This window comes from Typopeltis vanoorti, chromosome 12 (genome assembly GCF_054136105.1).
Source record: "Typopeltis vanoorti isolate ZY-2024b chromosome 12, IOZ_Tvanoo_1.0, whole genome shotgun sequence".
Lineage (NCBI taxonomy): Eukaryota > Metazoa > Arthropoda > Arachnida > Uropygi > Thelyphonidae > Typopeltis > Typopeltis vanoorti.
In genome coordinates, this window is record NC_143560.1 from 86,964,090 (window position 1) to 86,985,904 (window position 21,815).

At 34.7% G+C, this 21,815-nt stretch overlaps 1 protein-coding gene across 1 annotated transcript in view; it reads right to left on the reverse strand.

Moving 5' to 3' along the window:
* Nucleotides 1-19,768, reverse strand: part of Mpp6 (M-phase phosphoprotein 6) — a 37,751-nt gene extending 17,983 nt beyond the window's left edge. Inside the window, exons 1-2 of the mRNA XM_090402068.1 lie at nt 19,591-19,768; nt 12,156-12,256 (exon numbers count right to left, since the gene is read on the reverse strand). Of these exons, the coding sequence (XP_090258194.1) occupies nt 12,156-12,256; nt 19,591-19,647 (158 nt within the window). The 5' untranslated portion in view covers nt 19,648-19,768. The remainder of the gene's footprint in view (nt 1-12,155; nt 12,257-19,590) is intronic.
* Between the last annotated feature and the right edge of the window lie 2,047 nt (nt 19,769-21,815).

Sequence of the window (21,815 nt, forward strand, 5' to 3'; positions counted from 1 at the left end):
TTTCTAAGCTGGCTTGTCTGCGAGGTTTTTCAAATTGTCACAAAATCTTCAAAAATTCTTTCAAATATGTTTATTGAAAAATTCCACATAAGTGGACCAATGCAGTTCAAATCCCATGTTGTTGAAGGGTCAACTGTAATTCAATTCTTGCTGCAAAAGTCTTCACTGGAACAAATATTATGAGCATGATATAACAGGCTTTTAATAGTTAAAATCTTTTGACTAGGATGATGATGAGAATTAGCATGGATATAATGATCAGTATTGAGTTTCTTTTCTAAAAACATAAAGTTATAAACTACCACCTGGTTGATGAAGAATTAAAATATCTAAAAAAACTAGTTGAATGTTTTGTCTTGTACACTGAAATAACCAGAGTGGATTACAAAGTCAAACAGTTTAATGATATCAGGAGGAAAATCTTGTTTAAATAAAATTAACAGTATCTGCCAAAAGAATGTTTGTGAAAACAGATATCACGACTAAATAAAATATCTGAAAGTTCTAAAAAGTAAAATGTAGATTCTAGAATGTAAATGTAAATAAACTTCGCTTTAAAATCTAGAGTTCTTGATGTGAGAAGCAGATTTTGAGTTTATTCTTGAATTCTTCATCCCAACTAAAAGTATTATCAATCAATTTATTGACTTTATTAACTTGCATAGAATTCATATTAGATAAATTCTATGAATCCAACAGATATTTGCCATTATTATTAGCTTTGTTCTTTTCTCCAAATTTTCTCAAAAAATATTTCTGTATGTCTCACAATCATTTTCTACTCTGTTATTTACATCTCCAACAAGGACCAACTTTTCCTTTTTCATTGTGTCAGTTGCTTTTTCTAAAGCATCAAAAAATTCCTCCACTTCTACCTTAGCAGAACCTTCTGTGGGACCATAGGCACAAATAAGTCTCACTGTCCAGTTCCCCATTCTCATATTTGCCCACATTACTCTACTTAAGACTGACTGCCATTCAAGAAGATTAGCCTCATATTTTGTGTTGTATACTATGGCTACTCCTTTTCCTTGATTGTCATTACCTGAATATAACATTTGGTATTTATTGGTCAGGAAGATCTCACCAGTTTTTGTCTTTTTTGTTTCAGTCACTCCTATTATGTCAATCTGGTACTTATCTAATTCCTCAGCTAGCTCCATTTCTTTGCCAGGCTTCTTATGTTGATAGTACCGATCTTTAACTCTGGTGATGTTGGGTTGGGGTGTGTTTTAAGATTTTATCCGTGCGACGTCCCACTCGGCATGAAATTTTGTCATGTTGTACCATCATTTTTTATTTTGGTTTAACCAATAAGAATACAATTTGGTCGGCTAAATCCCAAATTGCCAGACCATCCTCGTCTGTTCTGTATCCAAGTAGATACCCAACAGGGTGCACGACAAGAAGGTGAGGATTGGACATCAGGTCAGAAGCCCTGGTCGGTTCTCCGCATTCCTTTAAAGGCTACGTGGAGGTCTCCTGTCAGTTATACAGCTTTGACCCTTAAGCACCCCTAAAGAACCTAGTCCATGCAAAAAATCTGATCCATACACATCCTTACTAACCACACTCTTAGACAACTTCCAATTGTGATTCCTTGTTTTCTCCCTACCCTTCATATATTGAAAAATTTCTTCTGTGTCAATCTTATAGAATCCTTTTAGTAACTTAAGTTTCAAATCATATCTTCTATCATCTGCCTGCAAGATAAAAACTCTGCAACCAACACATCTTCAACCTATCTCACAGAGATCATTCCACAGGCTTGTCAGTAGCTTGGTCACTCATATATAAGCTACAAAACACAAGCAAGAGCTTATTCATAGTCTGCATGTAGTTCTTAGTTTGTCTGTAATGGTACTGGCACTATTCATTAGTCATTTTGTAATTGCCCTATAAAATAAAATTCCAAAATGAAAATGCATCTTTAGCAGTAATTATTCCAAGCAGTCTAAGCTTGGAATAATTTTGCATTAGTGAAGTTTGCATTACAATTAACTGAGGCCCACAAAAAAACAAAGAGACCCAATCATCGCTTGGCGGCGGTCTCTCTACAGAGACCTTGTAGTTTTTCTACAGAAAAACTACAAGTTCCTGTGGACTAAGGATTCACAGATATTTATGAGAAAGAATGAAAACAATCAAGTTTATAATAATTACAAGAGAATCTGACTACACAGCCTACCAATATAAAACACTAACTCTTCACATCCTTAAGAACAAGATTAAAATTCACTTAAAAACTATATAATGGAGATCTCAAACATAGGCAAACATATCCAGTCAGACAACATTTCCACCAATACCAACTTCACTATTGTATACACAAACATAAGAAGTATAAAAAAACACTGGCTTACACTGATAACACTGCTCAACTACACCATGACAAACATAGATGCACTAATAATGACTGAAGTTGCAATAAACGACACAGAAATTTACACATACAACATTAATCATTACCAAACCTACAACTTATGTAGACTAAACAAAAGAGGAGGTGGCATCTTGGCATTTATCAAAGAAAAATACAATGTGACTGAAAAACAAAACTCATTTCGAACGTGCGGAACACTAATTTTGGAAATCGCAAATAACCACAAACATAGTATCAAATACACAATAAACACAATACAGAGACCCCCAGATAATAATCCACTCGCTTTCTTCATCAGTTAGAAGCATGGCTAAGCGGCATCGAACCCTGTACAACACATAGGCTCATCCTAACAGGAGACATTAATATAAATACTCTTGACCATGCTTCTTCAACCACTAACCCATATCTTGATATACTAAGTCAGTACAACATAAACCCTACCATTAACTCCCCAACAAGGGAAGAAATACTCAACAATACACTAACACAATCATGCACTGATCATATCAACATACGAGTTCCCATCCATACATATCATCAGTAATTAACGTCAAAACTGCTGATCACTACTTTGTCTCAACTTCGTTTTATTACATTACTTACCCCCCCCCCCCTCCCACCACCACAAAAGTCGACAAAACTCGATCATATTAAAGACCATTGTCGATAACCATGTAAAAAATACAGACTGGAATTGCCTACTTAAAATAAATGATCCTGTAACATTATACAAGAATTTTCAACTAAAGTTCACAGAAATATACAAAAAAGCAACAAAGCCTACACAAACGAGGCAACAAACACACAATCCATGGATAAATGACGACATACTAAATAGTATTACTGTAAAAGAAAATCTATGGAAAAAATTCAAAAAGTCACCCAGTAATACATATGTACAAACCTTATACAAAAACACAAAAAATCAACTAACAACGTAAATTTGTAGGCCAAAAAGACACTACTACTTCCAAAAATTCATGGAATATAACGACAACATGAAGCAAACATGGGCTACACTCAATGAATTAGTAACTTGAAAAAAGAAAACTTCAGCATAAGATTTTATTGCAAGAAGCTTCGGTCAGGACACAAACCAAGAGGAACTCGCAAACTCATTCAACCATAACTTCACAAATAATATCACACAACTCAAAAAAGACAAACTACCAACACAAAGTCAACAACAAACTACAAATTATGTATTTTCCACCTGTAACAAAACAGGAACTGAAAGAAGCACTCTTACAAATTAAACCAAAGACTACTCCACGAATAGACAAAATAAGACTCAGACCTTATAACACACTTTGAACAAATAAATCCAATACTTTTGAGACTCGTGAACATAATATTCGACACTAGCATTATTCCACAAATGAGGATGGGCTGGCAAATTGGGATTTAGCTGACCAAATTGTATTCTTACTGGTTAAACCAAAATAAAAAATCATGGTACAACATGACAAAATTACATGCCGGCTGGGGTGTCGGCCACTAAAACAAGGCCCTCGTTGTTTTCGCCAGGGAAGCAGGGCAAACAACGAAAAATCAGCTACTGGAAAAAAATCAAAAAAACAAACCCCAATTCAACATCACCAGAGTTAAAGATCGGTACTATCAACATAAGAGGCCTGAATGCAAAGAAATGGAGCTAGCTGAGGAATTAGATAAGAATGGCAGTCAGTAGACTGATGTGGGCATATATGAGAATGGGGAACAGGACCATGAGACTTATTTGTGTTTATGGTCCCATAGAAGGTTCTACTAAGGTAGAAGTGGAGGAATTTTTTGATGCTTTAGAAAAAGCAACTGACACAATGAAAAAGGAAAACTTGGTCCTTGTTGGGGATGTAAATAACAGAGTAGGAAATGATTATCAGACATACAAAAATATTTTCGGAAAATTTGGAGAAAAGAACAAAGCTAAGAATAATGGCAAATATCTGTTGGATTTCTGCTCAGGACATGGTCTGGTTATTACTAACACCATGTTCCAACATAAAAATGTGCACAAATTCACATGGAGAGAAGAGGCAAGGAATAAGAAAAGTCTCACTAACTATGTTATTGTTGATAATGATGTTTTCTCCCTGGCGCAGAACAGCAGAGTGTACAGAGGATTTGAAATTGGAAGTGATCACTATTTAGTCTTCAGCAGGATAAAACTGAATTTCGAAAAGAATAACATGTAAGAAAGTTTTAAAGCGAATAAAAGTTGAGCAGCTCTCAGATGTGAACTGTAGACTAAAATACACAAAGATTATTGAAGAAAAAATGAAAGAGTTCGAGAACAGGAACCAAACCTTGGAGATTCAGTGGCAAGCCTTGAAGAAAACCCTGTCAAAAGTTCCTGTCAAATAAGTCAGCTTGTGCTCTTAGAGAATACAGAGACAAATGCAAGAATGCTAAACACTATGTAAAACTAGCTAAACAAAAGTCATGGGAGGACTTTGGCAAGAATATAGAAAATAAATATCAAGGTGGCAAAATATTCTGGAGGTTGTTGAAGAAGCTTAGGAATGGAGGAAGGAGTGCTGTAAAAGGAGTTAGAGATGATAAAGGTGACATGAAAACGGAAGAAAAAGATATCCTTGAAGTATGGAGTAATTACTTTGAAAGACTGCTAAATGAAACAAGCAGTGATGACAGCACAGTGGTAAAAAACACTGACCAGGCATGCAGTCAGGAATACATATCCATACTTGAAGTAGAAAAAGCCATCAGAGGCTTGAAATATGGAAAGGCAGCTGAAGTAGATGATATTTGACCAGAAATGCTGAAGTAGATGATATTTGACCAGAAATGCTGAAGTATGGTGGTATAAAAGTCTTACAGTGGCTGCACTGCACAGTTCAGAAAGCCTGGACAGAGGGACGAATTCCCGATGATTGGAGTAGAGCTCTCATAGTACCCATATATAAAAAGGGAAATAAAACTGAATGTGAGAATTACAGAGGTATTTCCCTACTGAGTGTTCCTGGCAAGATCTATGCAGGTATACTTGTGAAACGTTTGAGAAGAATTGTGGAAGAAAAGCTTAGTGAAGAACAAGCTGGATTCAGGCCAAATAGAGGCTGTCAGGATCAGATCTTCACTTTACAACAAATAGTCGAGAAAGCATGGGAATATAACAAAGATCTGTATTTAAGTTTTGTCGATTTGGAAAAGGCATATGACAAGGTGCCAAGAGAGAGAGAAGCTATTCAATATGCTACAGTTATATGGTGTAAATGGGGCATTATATCAAGCAATACTTAGTCTTTATTTGAGTTGTAACTCAGCAGTTAGAATTGAAGTACAGGAAGATGGTTTAATGTTAAATCTGGTGTGAGACAAGGATGTACATTATCCCCTGTGTTATTCATTATCTATATGGATAACATTATGAAGGAAAGTAATATTAAACATGATATCAAAATTGGAGATATTAATGTCAGCTCTTTGCTTTATGCGGATGATGTTATACTTCTAAATAAATCTGTTAATAAGTCTGCAAGCTTCTCTGACTAAATTGAATAACTGTTTTAATAGATATGGTATGAAGGTCAGCAATAAAAATACAAAGACAATGAAATTAGGCAGAATCATTGAAAATGTCAACTGCGTTGTGAACGGAGAACCTGTGGAACAAGTAAAACATTTCAACTACTTAGGCATGATTTTTAGTTAAAAATGTAAATTAAATATAGAAATAGACAACAGAATCAGCAAAGCTGGTATGGTGGGATGTCAATTGAATAAATTCATATGGAATAAGAGAGAAATTAGTCGGAACACTAAATTAGCTATATACAAGACAGTGTTCAAACCAGTTTAACTTAGGGATCTGAGAGCTGGGTCAGAAGCAAAACACTTGACCAAAGACTAGAGACTGCAGATATGAGAGAGTCCTGAGAAAGATTATAGACGTGAACAGATGGCATTAATGGCAACATCATATTAAAAACGAGGATATTAGGAAAGAAATTGACATTGTCAGCAACCTGGAATGCGTTAGCATAGATAATCTCAGTTTTTATGGTCACTTAAACAGAATGGGCGAAGAAAGATTAGCAAAACAAATGTTCTCTGCCAGGTTGACAGCAAAACGACCCAGAGGAAGACCAAGATATAGGTGTGATTGATACGGTACAAAGTGCGTTAGATGATAGAAATATAAGATCTGATAATGTTGGAGTCTTGACAAGTAACAGACTGATTTGGAGGAAAATTGTAGATAGGAAGTTAGTAATGATGTAATTTTTTTTCATGTAGTACTATCATATCCTGTACACCCCTTGATGGTACATGGCAGGAATTTGATGATGATGAACTAAAAATTGCAATAATTATGGCAATTTACAAACATGGTAAAAGAAACGATACTCAGAACTTCAGACCAATAGCTACCCTACCAGTCATTTCAAAAATTCTAGAAAAAATAACACACACCATACTACAGAACTATTTACAGAAGTACATCTCACAAAACCAATAGGCTTTCAGAAAACAAAAAGCACCATCACTTTATTAGAAGACATCGTCGACACAATAAACAAAGCTCTCGACAAAAAGAAGTACGTCGTCCTTATACTGCTTGACTAAACCAAAGCATTTGATACACTTGAACACGACATACTACTCAACAAAGTATACTCAATAGGTATAAGAGGAACACTGCATACATGGTTCAGGAACTACCTCTCAAACAGTACACAAGTAACAAAAATAGGTACATGTCACAGCCGGGGTATACAAATAAAACACGGTGTTCCTTAACGCCATATTATCACCCACTCTATTCAACATATACATTAACGATGTTCATAACATGGCCATAAGAAGTCAAATATTTCAGTACACAGATGACATCGCACTAATAGCAATCCACACAAACATCAACATGGCTCTCTCCAAAGCACAACAAGACCTAAATGAAATCACAACATACTTCTACCAAAATGTAATTCTAATCAACAGCACCAAAACACAGATGTTGATAATACACAACCCAAGAATCATGCGCCCCGCACCACTATCGATACACTGTCACACATACTACTGCAATAACAACAAAAATACCTGCCAATGTCCAGAAATCAAACCTGTAACACATGTAAAATACCTTGGTCTCTACATAGATTGCCACCTTAAATGGATAAAACATATAGAATACCTACATACCAAACTCTGGATCATCGCAGCAAAACTCTTCCAAGTAAAAGACATTATTCAATCCAATATAAAAAACTCCTATATCAAGGTATCTGTGAATCCCTACTCAGATACGGTATAACAGTCTATGCAAACAGCCACCTAACAAAATTAGAAACATTACATGGGAAAACTGTGTCAACAGTGATTTGAACACCTTACACACAACAACCAATATCCGACCAGCATATGGCGACACATGGAATCGAGCATTAAAAACCTGAAACACTACATAACATTAACAAGGAATTACTTCAACATCACCTATCGAAACAACAGACACACATCCTATAACACAACCTACAACAACTTTCTACAAAGCAAAATCGGATAATGAAGCAGAATGTAAGATATTGTACATTCAGTTTTGCACAGGCTCAAGAAATCCACTCGACAAAGGCAAGTTATCAGAGACAAATAGTGAGTGAATTTTTATCCTTGTTCTAAATACATTCAAAATATCATCATCATCATGCGTATCAAGTATTTAGTCCTAGCATGGCCTGTTCTGGCCTTAGAAGTCATCGTTGAATCGTTTAAGAGGACGTCCTGGTTTTCTTTTTCCTAATGGCTTGCACTTTAAGGCTTGTTTTGGTAATCTTTCTGTTTTCATTCTTTGAATGTGTTCCATCCATTTATGTTTATATTTTTTAAATTTTTTCTATTACTGGTTCTTCGTTTAATTCTTTCATAATTTCTTCGTTTCTTTTGTGATCAAATAGGGTATACTTTGCAACTTCTCATAAACTTCATTTCTGATGTTATTAATATTTGTCTTTTTGTTTTATTGTCCAGATTTCACTTCCATACATTGACTGGTAGGGCTAATGTATTGCATACTTTTAGTCTGATTTGTTTTTGAACTAGGTGTGGTTTAAATATAGAGTTAATTACACCTGTCATTTTTAAATATTTTGCAATTCTTACGTTCATATCTTTTTCATATGTGATCATACATCCTAGGTAGGAATGAATTCACCTGTTCTAAGATCTTGTTATCTATTACTATTTTAGTTCTTGCTGGATCTTGTCCTTTAAAGGCCATAGTTTTTGATTTTTCTGTTGATATTATCATACCATAATCTCTGGCTATCTCATTTAGATCTAAATTGGCTTTCTGTAAGTTATCTTCAGAATTTGTAATTATTATTTGTCGTCGGCAAAAAGGAAGGTGTTTAAGTTCACTGCAGGAGAAAGTTTAATTCCTTGATGTAAATTTTTATTCCATTTTATTATTATTTCATTTAAGTAGATATTAAAAAGAGTTGCTGAGAGGGGACATCCCTGTTGGACCCCTTGGTTTATCTCTCTCGTATATGATAGCTCATGATTTAATCTTATTTGTATTTGATTATTTTCATATATACTTGTGATAGCTTTTAGGATATTATATGGTATTTGTCTTTCTTTTAATATGTTAAATAATTTAACATATTAAAATTTCTTTAAACTTTATCAAATGCTTTTTCAAAGTCAATAAATGCAATATGTGTTTCTAAATTGTATTCTCTTCTTTTCTCTATTATTAATTTTAGGCAAAATGCCGGGTCTATACATGATCGTCCTTTTCTAAATCTATTCTCTACTTCTAAAATAAAGTTTTCGGAATATTTCATTAGTATGCTATTTAAGATTCTGCTATATATTTTGTAACAGGAATTTAGTATACTGATACCTCTATAGTTTTTAGGGTCATCTCATTACCTTTTTTAAAGATAGGAATCACAATTGCTTTTTTCCATTCTATTGGGGGGATACCAGTTGAATAAATTTTATTTAAAAATAATAAGAGTCTTTCTTTGAATCTTGTTCTTGCGTATTTATATAGTTCTGAACCTAGCTTATCTTCTCCAGGTGATTTTCTGTTTCTTGTTTCTTTCAGGCTGATTTCTAATTCTTCTTCAGTTATTTCCTTTTCATTTTCGTTAATTGTTTGCCAGTTGTCTTTTTTAAAATATTTATCTGTCCACAATTCTGAGTAGTAATTTAGAAATTCTTCTAATTTCAATTCGGTGTTTAATTTTATGTTTTCTTTGGTATCTGCATTTAAAGTTTCAAAATCTTATATACATTGGGTCTTATTTTATATAAATCATGTTCTAAATTAGAAACAAATTTGTTCCATGATTCTCTCTGTCTTTTTCTGACTTCTTTTTTAGCTATGGCTCTTATTCTTTTATATTCTATTTCATCTTCTAATCTTTTACTGCTTAACCATTTGTGATAGGCTTCTTTTTTCTTTTTGATTATTTCTTTGATTGTATCATCCCAGATCTTCAGTTTTTTCCTTTTATTGAATTTTTTGGTCTTTCCTAAGCTTTCATTTCCTGCTGCATTTAGTATTGTTTTTATATTAAGCCATTCTATTTCTATTTCTTCATTTTGGTTTATTTTATCTAGATATTGGTTAATTCTTTGTTCATATAGCCATTGTACATTTGTGTCATTCAATAGTCTAGTTTTATAAACAAATGTTTCAAATTTTCTTTCTGTTCTTGTTACTTGTAACCATTTAGGTGGTAATCTTAAGTTTATTTTAACAAGGAAGTGGTCACTGCTTATTTCATATCCTCTGTGAACTCTAACATCTAGTGAAAATTTTGATGTCTTTTCATTTAATATAAAATAATCTAATATTGATTTCTATCCTCTTGCTGCCCAAGTATATTTATGTATGTCTTTATGTTTATAGAAGGAATTCATTATTTTTAGGTTATTATAAACTATAAAGTCAATCAATTTTTTACCATTCCTGTTTAGGGTATGTTCTCCATGTATTCCTATATTATTATTAATTTTCGTGTTTCCAATTCTTGCATTTAAGTCTCCTGCTAAAATTATGTAATCATTTTTATTTATTTTATTATATATGTTTTGTAGCTGATTATAAAAATCCATATTATCCTGTTCTCTTCCTTCTTCTGGGGCATACAACCAATTATTGTTAAATAGCCTCTATCTATTTTTATTCTAGCTTCTATTATTCTTTCATTCCATAATTTATAATGTTTTAACTGTTTTGAAAGGGACTTATGAATCCAAATCATGACTCCTGCTTGTGCTCTTTGGTCTCTGTCGACTCCACTGTATATCACATTAAAATTCTCATAGTTCCTTTTAATTTCTTTTTTGTTTCAGTGATTACTGCTATTTTAAAATTTCTTTCATTTAATAGTTGGTCTAATTCTATTTCTTTATATGCTATTCCTCTTACATTCCAGTTTGCTATGTGTATTATATTTTGTCGTTTCCATTTTTGTTTTACCTTTTCCATTCCAGGGTCGTTTTCCACAGATTCAATCCGATTATCTTTTTCTGTCAGCTTACAAGTAGAATTATGTTCTCCATGTCAGGGGACTAGCCTGACGATGGAATAGTTCAGTAGTAGGGCTGCTACCTTAAGGCTTCTGAACTAGCCTTCTTCCGAATTTAAACCCATAGGAGGAATAGGGTATATTGAAAAGGGAAATTATAGAAGAATTATAGTAAGGTTTATAGAGAGGACAGAGTTGTAAGGCTAGAAATGAAAAGATCCCATGGCCCTCGAGTACTCTAATAGCATAAGAGTCATAAAATAAGAAGAGTTGGGTGATAAGGTTGGTCGATTGGTAGCGCATCTGCTACTAATAGCTTAAGCAAGTTTGAGTGCGGTTAGTAGTTGGACAGGGTTCAATCATTCAATGCTGTTGGCACACTCTCCCTCAATGAGTCCTTGGACTCCCTGGAGGTGTCACATAATAATAATAAGGCCTTATAAGAAAGATTAAAGTAAGTGGATCTTCCTCAAAGTAGAAGAAGAAGAGGACAGATCCAGCTAGGGGTCCATGGGAGTGCCATTTCCCTTACAATCAAGATGATTGCCCACATTCAAAATATATTTCCCCTTTTTCTTTGCATAATTTAGACAACAACAGTGCCTTAGACCTCAGTCCTGGATACATGGATCTGATGTCTTGTTCTATGGCATCCCAGAGAGATTCAATCAGATTTAAATCTCAGGACCTTGGGAGCCACTGGATCATCCCAAACTCTGATGAGTGTCTCTCAAGCCATGCGTTGCTATGACACTTTTGGCACTGATCAAACCTTTTCCATTATTACTGATATAGCTAAGTTAAGGATAATGGATCAATAGTGTGATGGCTGACTTCAATATTTTTTTTAAATGATTCAATACAGACTTGCTTGTTGTAGATGCTGGATGATTATGAATGATGATAGAGATAATAGATGATTGGTGTTAATTCAAGGCACAATTTTGAGGATACTATTAGGATTAGAAGATTTGTTAGTATTATCAAAGCTATTCAAGAACAGAGGAAAAAGATCATGCTGAATGAATGACAGCAGGAAGATTACTAAGATAAATTTTTACAGCTGAAAAGAGAGATAATGGACCAAAATGAAGATGGAATGATTAATTTTTAAGATGGAACAGACATACTGCCTATCCATAAAAGAAGGAAAAAAGAATACCTTTTGATATCAGACAAATTGCTGCTTCATCTGTTGCAACAAAACATTCTGATAATCATACCATATATTTAAAAAATAGCAATAAAGTAATACCCACCCTTCTTTTATCACTGAATCTGGAATTTCTCTATTATACAATATTCTCCTTTCTTCCTCTTCAGCTTCCTGCTCATATTTCTCTTTGCTCTTTTGCATAAACTTAAAAAAAATTAAAAAAAGAGAACATTTTCCACACAGACTTGTGAGAGAAAGGAAACAAAAATAAATATTTTAAATATAATAAATTTTTTGGTAAACCATCTTCAAATTGTGATAAAATCTTCAAAACTACAACCAGTTAACTGCTTAGAAAATCTAAATGAAAAATAGTGACATACAGTGCTTTTTTTCTGGCGGTACTCAACGTTACGCAGTACCGGCACCTTTTTTTTTTAAGTTTTTAAAAATTTGCGATTTATTGACGGCAAAATGTATTATAAATATTCCGGTAAATGGTACTGTGTTCACAAATTGAATTTTCAGTTTTGATTACTCATAAGTTGATACCCTGTTTCATAGTTGGTACGCAACCGGAAACAGGAAGTTGCGTTAACTTCCGATTGCTTCCAATATCAGGTGATCAGTTCTATATTCTCTCTACAACAGGCAGGTGTTCACGTGAGTTATGAATAAATCTAAGTTAAATCAGTGCAATCATTGTTCAAAATGAGTAAAATAAGTAGTTACTTCATATCCATGAGTAAAAAAAGGAAGGCTGAAGAAGAAGCATAAATTGTTGAATCTGCTTGTGATCCCGTAAAACAAAAAACTAGCACGGAAAATACACTTGGTGAAGATCACAAAACCAAGACTGAAGATCAACATGGTCAAAAGAAAACGGATTCTGATAATGATTGGCCCGAATGTTGGACACTTTTGCAGAAAAATGACTTCTGCAAGAGAAACGAGTGGCTGTATGGCAAGAATAAAATGTTGGGCTGTAAAGTGTGCCATGATGTCGGAAGTCTTGCCGTCGATAAACACATGGGAATGAAAATTTCAGCGGAGTGGGCAAATGGTAAAATCAGTCATTTTGGAGAATATCGCAAGCAACAGTTAATGTCATTAAGAAAAAAGATTTATGATCATTAGCGGAGTGCAGTGCACAAAGCATGCCAAAAAATAAAATCTGAAGCAAAAAATGAAACAGAGAAAGTTTTCCTAAATACTTGGTCTCATAATCAAGACATAACAGAAAAAGTGTTTTGAACCGCTTACAAACTTGCGAGGAGAAATCAATCATTTAACAACTTTGAAGACGAAATAAATTTACAGGAACTTAATGGCCTAATCTGCAAATGCTTGCATTAACATTGTGAGTCATATCGCAAATGAAATGAGAAAAACATTAATATACAATATAGTGAACTCCAAGAACAAACTATCGTTACTTACTGATGAATCAACAACTGTCAGTAACACAATAACATTGATTGTTACTGTTCATGTAGTTCTTTCTGAACTTTCGGCTCCTGTGAGTCTCCTAGATTTGATCGAATTATCAGATGTAACTGCTAGAGGAATTCTAAACTCTTTAATTAGTCATCTTGAGTGTTTAGGATTATCTGAAGATTACTTAAAGGAGTATTTATTGTCTGTAACTGTGTGATGGTGCAGCCATGTTGTTTGGTGTGCGTAATGGTGTAAGGAGGCTAATGCAAAAAAGTTTCCTAGTGTTATTTTCTGGCATTGTGCTAGCCATCACCTTGAATTGTCTGTTAGTGACACAGTGAATAATGTGGCAGGAGTGAATCGCTTTATGAGTTTCATGGACAAACTTTATGTGACTTATCATGCTTCACCTAAGAATGCTAGGGAACTACAGGAATGTGCAGCGACTCTAGAACTTCTTAAAACTGGCAGAATTTTAAGCACTCGCTGGGTTGCATCTAGCTTTCGCACTGTTTCTGCAGTGTGGCAAGACTTTGCAGAATTTTAAGCACTCGCTGGGTTGCTTCTAGCTTTCACATTGTTTCTGCAGTATGGCAAGACTTTGAAGCCCTTGTCCACCACTTTCTGGAAGCAAAAGAAGACAGCAGAAGAAGCAAAAGAGATTGCTTTCTTTATGAGGGTCTTTTAAGAAAAATAACGTCATGCGAGTTTGTTCTTCATTTGGGTCTTATGCGTGATGCTATCCAAGAACATGGTGAACTAAGTCCAGATTTACAATAGAGAAATATTGACTTATACAAAACAAACAGGAAGATAAAGTAATACAGTTCAACTTTTTTAAAAAGGAATTGAAATGGTCTGTACAGTATTTCTCTTCAAAGTCAGAAGAACATGAAGTTCAAAGGGATTGAGCTCCATAAAAATGAAAGACACAGTCCTGCAATAAGTTCATCTGTTTTCTATAAAAGTCTGAAAGAAGCTGTTGAAAGAGGCTGTTTGAAGGAGATGATGCTGATTTGCCTGAATGTGCAAAGATTTTAGATTTCAAGTATTGGCCAGAAAATCCTGGAAAGCATCTGACATTTGAAGCTGAAATTACAAATTAGCACGCAAATTTCACTTAAATGAAAGAGAACCAGTTTGTGGTTTCCGTGAATATCTTCAAGAAAATAAAGTCCCGGACATACTACTTCCTCTAAAGCACATTTTGGGCACAATTGCAATATCTTCCAGTGAATGTCAAAGGGGTTTCTCTCAGATCAATCTTATAGTAACATCATCTAGGTCATCTCTGCTTGTACAGACAATTTCTTCACTGATGTTCATCAGGATAGTAGGTCCTCCTCTCACTCAGTTCAACCCTAACAAATATGTGTACTCATGGCTGCTCTGAGGTTGTCATTCTGCAGTTGATACCAAAAGCAAGAAGCGATCTAGAGACGACGAGGGTATATCGGAGGATATGTTAAAAGTGTGGAAGTTGCTGTAATAACATCTTCATGGTGAATACCGGCACCTTTTTTTCTAATAAAAAAAAAGCACTGGTGACATACAATAAGAAAGGCTGCTGGATTGAAAATCATATTTACAATTAACTATCAAAAATTAATATTCACATCAAAATACGAACAAGTCAGCAAACATACATGATGTTCTATATTTTCATTTTTTTTAATTTGTCCTTGCTGAATGAGTGTGCATCCATAAACATCAAATCTCATTGCTATGAAAATTAATTTTGAAATGAAATGAATTTGCTTACCTTAGAAAATTATTTATTTACACAATCTTTGGTGTATATTGGAAAATGGTTCAAAATAAAACCCTGTCAACTTCAAATGCTACCAAAACATAGTTCTGTCACTTCGCTTCCCCTTAGAATTAATAATACTCAGATCTCTAGACAGGATCATACTGTCTTGGAATAGGAATTAAATACATAAGTAACATCGTTAAGCAAGAGCTTCAAAAAAAGAAAATGTGAAGAATATAATGAGAACAGAAGGCTCATAGGTACAAATTGCATGAAAGAAGGGTGATCATGCATAGCAAAAAAGGCAAAGTTGGCCCAAAAGAAATTCTACAGAATTCTTTTACTATATGATGAGGTAAAAGGAAGAATGACTAAGGAAGGAATAACTTTAATTAATGCTGATAGCAGAAAAAATAGTTCAGTTACAAGTGATTACTTTGAAATGGTATATCATCCATGTGGAGATCCTGCAGTGAAAGATTTAACAGGAATTGGTGGTGCTATACTGGCATGTGTACTAAGAATGTGCAAGGGAACTAGCAATGCCTCTAACCAGATTATTTAAGGTTTAGCCCTGAGAATGTCTGAAGGAGTGGAAAGAGGGGGCAAAGTACTTCTTTTGCATAAAGGAAGCTCCAAGACAGAGGTTAACAAATTACAGGATGATCGGTAGTGTCTCAGGAATGGTGGTTAAGATATTGGAGAAATTGATCAAAGGCAAAATTGAGAAATGAATTAACATTAAGCATGAACTAACAGAAAAGAAAAAAAATTATAAATTTACAAAAATAAAAAAAAGTGCTAACAACACACCAAAATACAATATAAAAATTTCAATAATAACAAAATAAACAAAAAAATACAAAAACCGCAAATTAAAAACCAGATGTACATGTATTCACAAGAATAATAGTAACTTTATTAATGAAAATATTTCGACTCAAAACTAACTAGCCATCATCAGTGCATCAGCATAATCACAAGGAGAAGCTAGAACAAAGAACATTAATCCTATTTATAGAGCTGAGTCACATGCTGATGCAATGATGACCAGTTAGTTTCTGGTCAAAATATTTTCAGTAATAAAGTTACTATTATTCTTGTGAATAAGTGTATCCAATAAACATTATGCTACAAATGCCATTAAAAAAGTACAGTGATATAACCTAACATTATATACTATGCTGCCAAATGTGTCTGAATGCTCCATAGCTTTATGTTGCCACACCTGTATGATGCAGATACATGTCTGCAAAACATAAGCATAGGCATGTGGGCATTAGCAGTGTAGACATTCTTTGACATCAGGATTAGCGAACAAAAAGAGTTGAGTCTATTTGAACTGGTGTGATAGGGCACACAAGTTCAGTCGTTCGGTCTAAGAGATTTCTGCCACATTGCATGTGGCTGGTCTACTATCAGTGGGGACTGGTGAACTCTCAAATGTGTTCCTCTTTCTTTTAAGGTTACACGGTGATCAACATTCATATTTATGAATTTAGGGACACAAAACGCACATGTTGAAAAGATTATTTTACTGATTAATAATAAAATAATAACTTGACATTTTGACCCCTGTATTGAGGTCATCATCCAGAAAATATAGCAGTTTGGCTTTTCATCTCAAGCTACATGCTGTTGCACTCTATACAGTTAAATTACATCTACGTTGTTAACTAATCTTTTTTCTTAGCCTGCCCTCTAGGGATTAAAATCTAGTGATCTCAAATATGTTGTCACAGTAAATGATCCATCATCCTTAGCAACCATTGCAAATGACTTCCACATGAGCTCAGGAATGGATGCCAGTGAGAGAACTATTAGCTGGTAGGTGTTTGCTCTTGGGTTTCATGGTCATGCTGTGGTTCACAAACCCTCGATTACATCTGCATGCCTGGAGTCATTTTGAATGGTGCAAACAACACCATCATTGGACTGTGGATCAATGAAAGAGGATCCAGTGAAATATGAATCGTGGTATACACAATCTGGCAATCTGATGGACGTGTCTGGACCTGGCATGCACGTCGATCAGATTGCCACGTCCTGAACAATATTTACAGGAATGTTTGTATTGGCTGTGAAATATGAAGATAGTAGCATAATGGTCAGGGGCTATTTTTCCTGGTTTGAACTAGGCCCATGGATTTCTGTGTCTAGATCTTCAAATGCTGATGCTTATCATGACATTTTGGACAATTCCATTCTTTCTGCACTGTGCCAACAGTTTGGATTAGGCCCTTTCCTGTATCTGCATGATAATGCACCTGCTCACAAAATAACGGCCCTAGCTCCATGGCTTGAAGACATGGAGGTGGAAGAACTAAATTGGTCAGCCCAAAGCCCCGACCTCAACCCTACTGAACATCTTTGGGATGAGCTGGAGTGAAGGTTGCATGCCAGATCTACTCGCCCAACTCACATTTGTCAGGTGTTCACCACACTACAAGAAGAATGGAAACTAATTTCAGCAGCAGTTTATCAGAACTTAGTCGAGAGATTACCCTGAAGGCTAATAGCAATGAAAGAGGGCCTGAGCTCATATTGACAGCAATGGTAAATACAAATGGTTGCTGTCCGAACACTTTCGGCAACACAGTGCACCTTGTCTACTACTAAAAAGGAATTAAATTCAAACGTATATGTATGTTTAAGAAATAAAATTTCTTAACCATACATATACAGGGGGGGGAACATACATTACATAAATCATTACAAAAAAACAATTACCAAAATCCATCAACAGTGCAATACAATAGTTAGTAAAACATGGGCCCTTGATACTCAAGACTGATCTTTTAAAGTTAATACAATCAATATAATGTACTATCATTTCTGACATGAACATCACAGACAGCATACTACATCATCTTACCTCTCCTTCAGTCTGAAGCCTTTGATAAATAATCTGACCTTTTGAAGTTGGTATAATCAATACAGTATGTCTAACATAATTTAAATCAATGACACCCAAATTTACCAACTACCATTTTTAAGATCAATCTGAAAATAAACACCTTTCTATAAAACACGATAAAAATATTATATCAATACAATCTTTTATTCCCTATATCACAAAATTAGATTTATACAATTCTTGTAATCACAAGTAATTAATAAGATCACTGCAGGTGGTATCTGTGTATGTCATGTGGCCATGTTGTCATCATGTCTATTGAAGATGAACAGCTTTCCATGCTGCATCCTTTGTGAGGAGTATATTGTAATTTACTTGATTTCTGTAATCCTGAACAGTTAGACTGGATAAAGGAAATGACTATGTCATTATACTGCCAGACTTTGCAAAGATATCTGACAGCATACCACACTGAACTATTACTTAAAAGTTGGAACAAATTTAGATGAAGCTGGTAATATGGAAATGAAGACTGATGGACAAGCATCAAAGAATAGAGTATTTGGAAGAACAGAATCCAAGAGAATGCAGGTGACCACAGAGTGCTGCAGGACTTTGTACTTGATGATTCATTTGTATACTAATGATATATGAAATTATTTGAGAAAATATCCACCTATCTGCAGTTAATGTCAAACAATATAAAACAACAGTTCATAAAGATGATATAGAAGTCCTGCTGGAAGATTTAAATAGACAGTGTGAGCAATGGATAACAGTTGTCAGTTTAATGTGGAAAGTGTGAGATTATGCAATTGAAGATTAAATGTTTATATACCATATATGGACAAAACAGCCAGGATCAGTTGAATAACATACTGATAAGTGGTTAAGAGGATCCACATGAGTAACCAAGATGGTAATAGGTCTATGAAATTCACCTTAACTGGGCAAAATGAAGATTTTCGCAATCGGAAAAAAAAAAAGGGAAGCGTGGGGGGGGGGATTTCATATAACAATGCATTACTAAAAGAGTTTGATAGAACTGATGTTAGAAAAAATGTTTTAATGCATGACAGGAATGAAAATTAAAACCGTCACCGGTGGAAATTATTTGGTAAGTAATGACGTGAGGACTTTTTTTTTTTTTTTTTTTTTTGGCTCGGAGAGTGAATGAATGAAATGGACTGGTGGTGTCAGTCTGCGAATTACTTCAGATATATGGATACTGTGCAAAAATAATTATTAGTGTTAGCGTCTCGCGATGTATCTTCGATATATATGCAATTTCTTGTATGATAATAAGACGTGTAGTAAGCGACCTGCTGGGTTTGGTAATATTGTTTGCCGATGATCATGAGCTCCACTTTACTCCAAAATTTTTTAAATTGAAAAATGAACAAATAACGTAGCCAACAAAAGTCACTCATTAATGCCACAACTGGATTAACTAAATAACTATAGTCTCAATTATACTTTAAAAACACTCACCTTCATCATCAAAATATTATTCGAAAGTTTTGATTTATACTTCTGTGGCTGCATCATCTTGATATTGTTAATGAATAAACAGTTATCAACTAATTCGTGCTTTAAATATTAAACTTACAAGAAAATTTAGACCAAACCAATAACAGTACCTGAAATAATTTTAATTCTGCAGACAACATACACAAAACATATAAGAGAGAAAATTCTAAAAACAATTTCTTTAGTAAAGCCACCAGGTGCCACCACTAATTGTTCTTAAGATGCTTGAAAAATGGAATTAATACAATTAAAAAAAAAAAAAATATATATATATATATATATATATATATATATATATATATATATTAATAACAGTAGCGGTAATACAAACCCATTAGTCCCGTTTTACCAGGGACAGTCCCGTTTTTTTATAAAAATGTTCCGAGTTAATTCCAAAGGTCCCGCTTTTTTAAGTATCCTTCAGGAAAAAATGGATAAACGGATTTTATCTCATTTTTAGTACCAATTTCTATTACAATGTTGATAATAATAAATTTTATTTATTTATTATATATTATTATTATTATTATTATTATTTTAACGGTGTCTCCATGGAGTCAAAAGACTCATCGCGGGAGACCCGACATTGACACACCAACCATTATTTACACAATACCTGTCATACCTCTCCTTAAATTCATTCACAGTTGAAGCATTCACAACCAGTTCTGGCAAAGCATTCCACCCATTCACAACCCTCCAAGTAAAAAATCTAGTCCTAACACCCTTGTTAACCACACTCTTACACAATCTCCAGGGATGGCCCCTCGTTCTCTCACATCCTGCATTGGTCTTAAGAATATCATCAGTATCAATCTGTGTAAAATCCCTTTAACAATTTAAATACCTCTATCATATCTCCTCTCCTACGTCTATCAGCTAGTTTTTGGAGCCCACAGATCATCAATCTATCCTCATAGGGAACATCCCACAGACCTGCAACAATCTTTGTAACCCGCCTCTGAATCCTCTCTACCACTTCCGCATCACCAAGAAATCCTGGCGACCAGATCTGTGCACAATAGTCCAAATGCAGCCTTATTAATGCCTTATAGAGTAGAAGAATAACTTCCCTATCCCTGCTTGTTAGTATGTTTCTCAACAACCATGTAATTTGATGTGATGTTTTGGCAATCTTAGCAATATGCCCTTTAAACTTAAGTTCTCTGTCCACAATAACTCCCAAGTCTCTTGTCTCATCAACTTCCTGCAGTTCAGTTCCGTTAATATAGTAAACAGCATGCGATGTCATCCTCCCGAAGTGCATCACCTTACACTTAGCCACGTTGAACTGACAGCCATTTACCTCAGTCCATAGCGTCAGCCTATTTAAGTAATCCTGTAAAATATCCACATCATTTGAATTGATTATCGCTCTTCCCAATTTTGCATCATCAGCAAACAAGTGGATATTTCCATTCAAGGTATTTCCAATATCATTGATGTACAAATTAAACAATAGAGGACCAAGAACTGAGCCCTGAGGTACACCACTAGTCACTTGCCTTTTCCTGGACTCAGCTCCTCCGTAAACCACTCTTTGATATCTGTCCGCCAGCCATCCTTTAATCCAAATCACCATCTTCGGATCCAAACCCATTTGCTCTAATTTATGTAACAGAGTTCCATGTGGAATCCTGTCAAAAGCCTTTGCAAAGTCAAGCAGTATCACTGAGTAAGGATTTCCTTTATCCAACTCCACTGTTACTTTATTATAGAACGTAAGCAAATTACTTAGGCAACACCTACCTTTCACAAAACCATGTTGCCCCTTATAAAGTATCATATTGCTGTCCACCCAGTCCTGAATTCTAATTTTAACTAATTTCTCCAAAATCTTAACCACCACTCCAGATATATTGATTGGTCTATAATTTGCAACATCAGTCTTAGAGCCTCCCTTGTGCAATGAAACTATTTTCCCCTCTTTCCACTCTATTGGCACTTTACCAGAACTGAGGCTTAAATTAAACATCCTGGTTAGAGGAGTTGCTAATTCTCTTGCACATTCTCGTAACACATGGGCCGATATGCCATCTAACCCAATGGCAGTGTTAGCATTAAGGTTCTTTAATATATTAAGCACCTCAATTTCATCTATCTCTATACTCTCATCAGTCAATGGCACATCTGACACTGCACTATCACTACAAAGATGGTACACTTTTGCGAAATGATCACTAAGC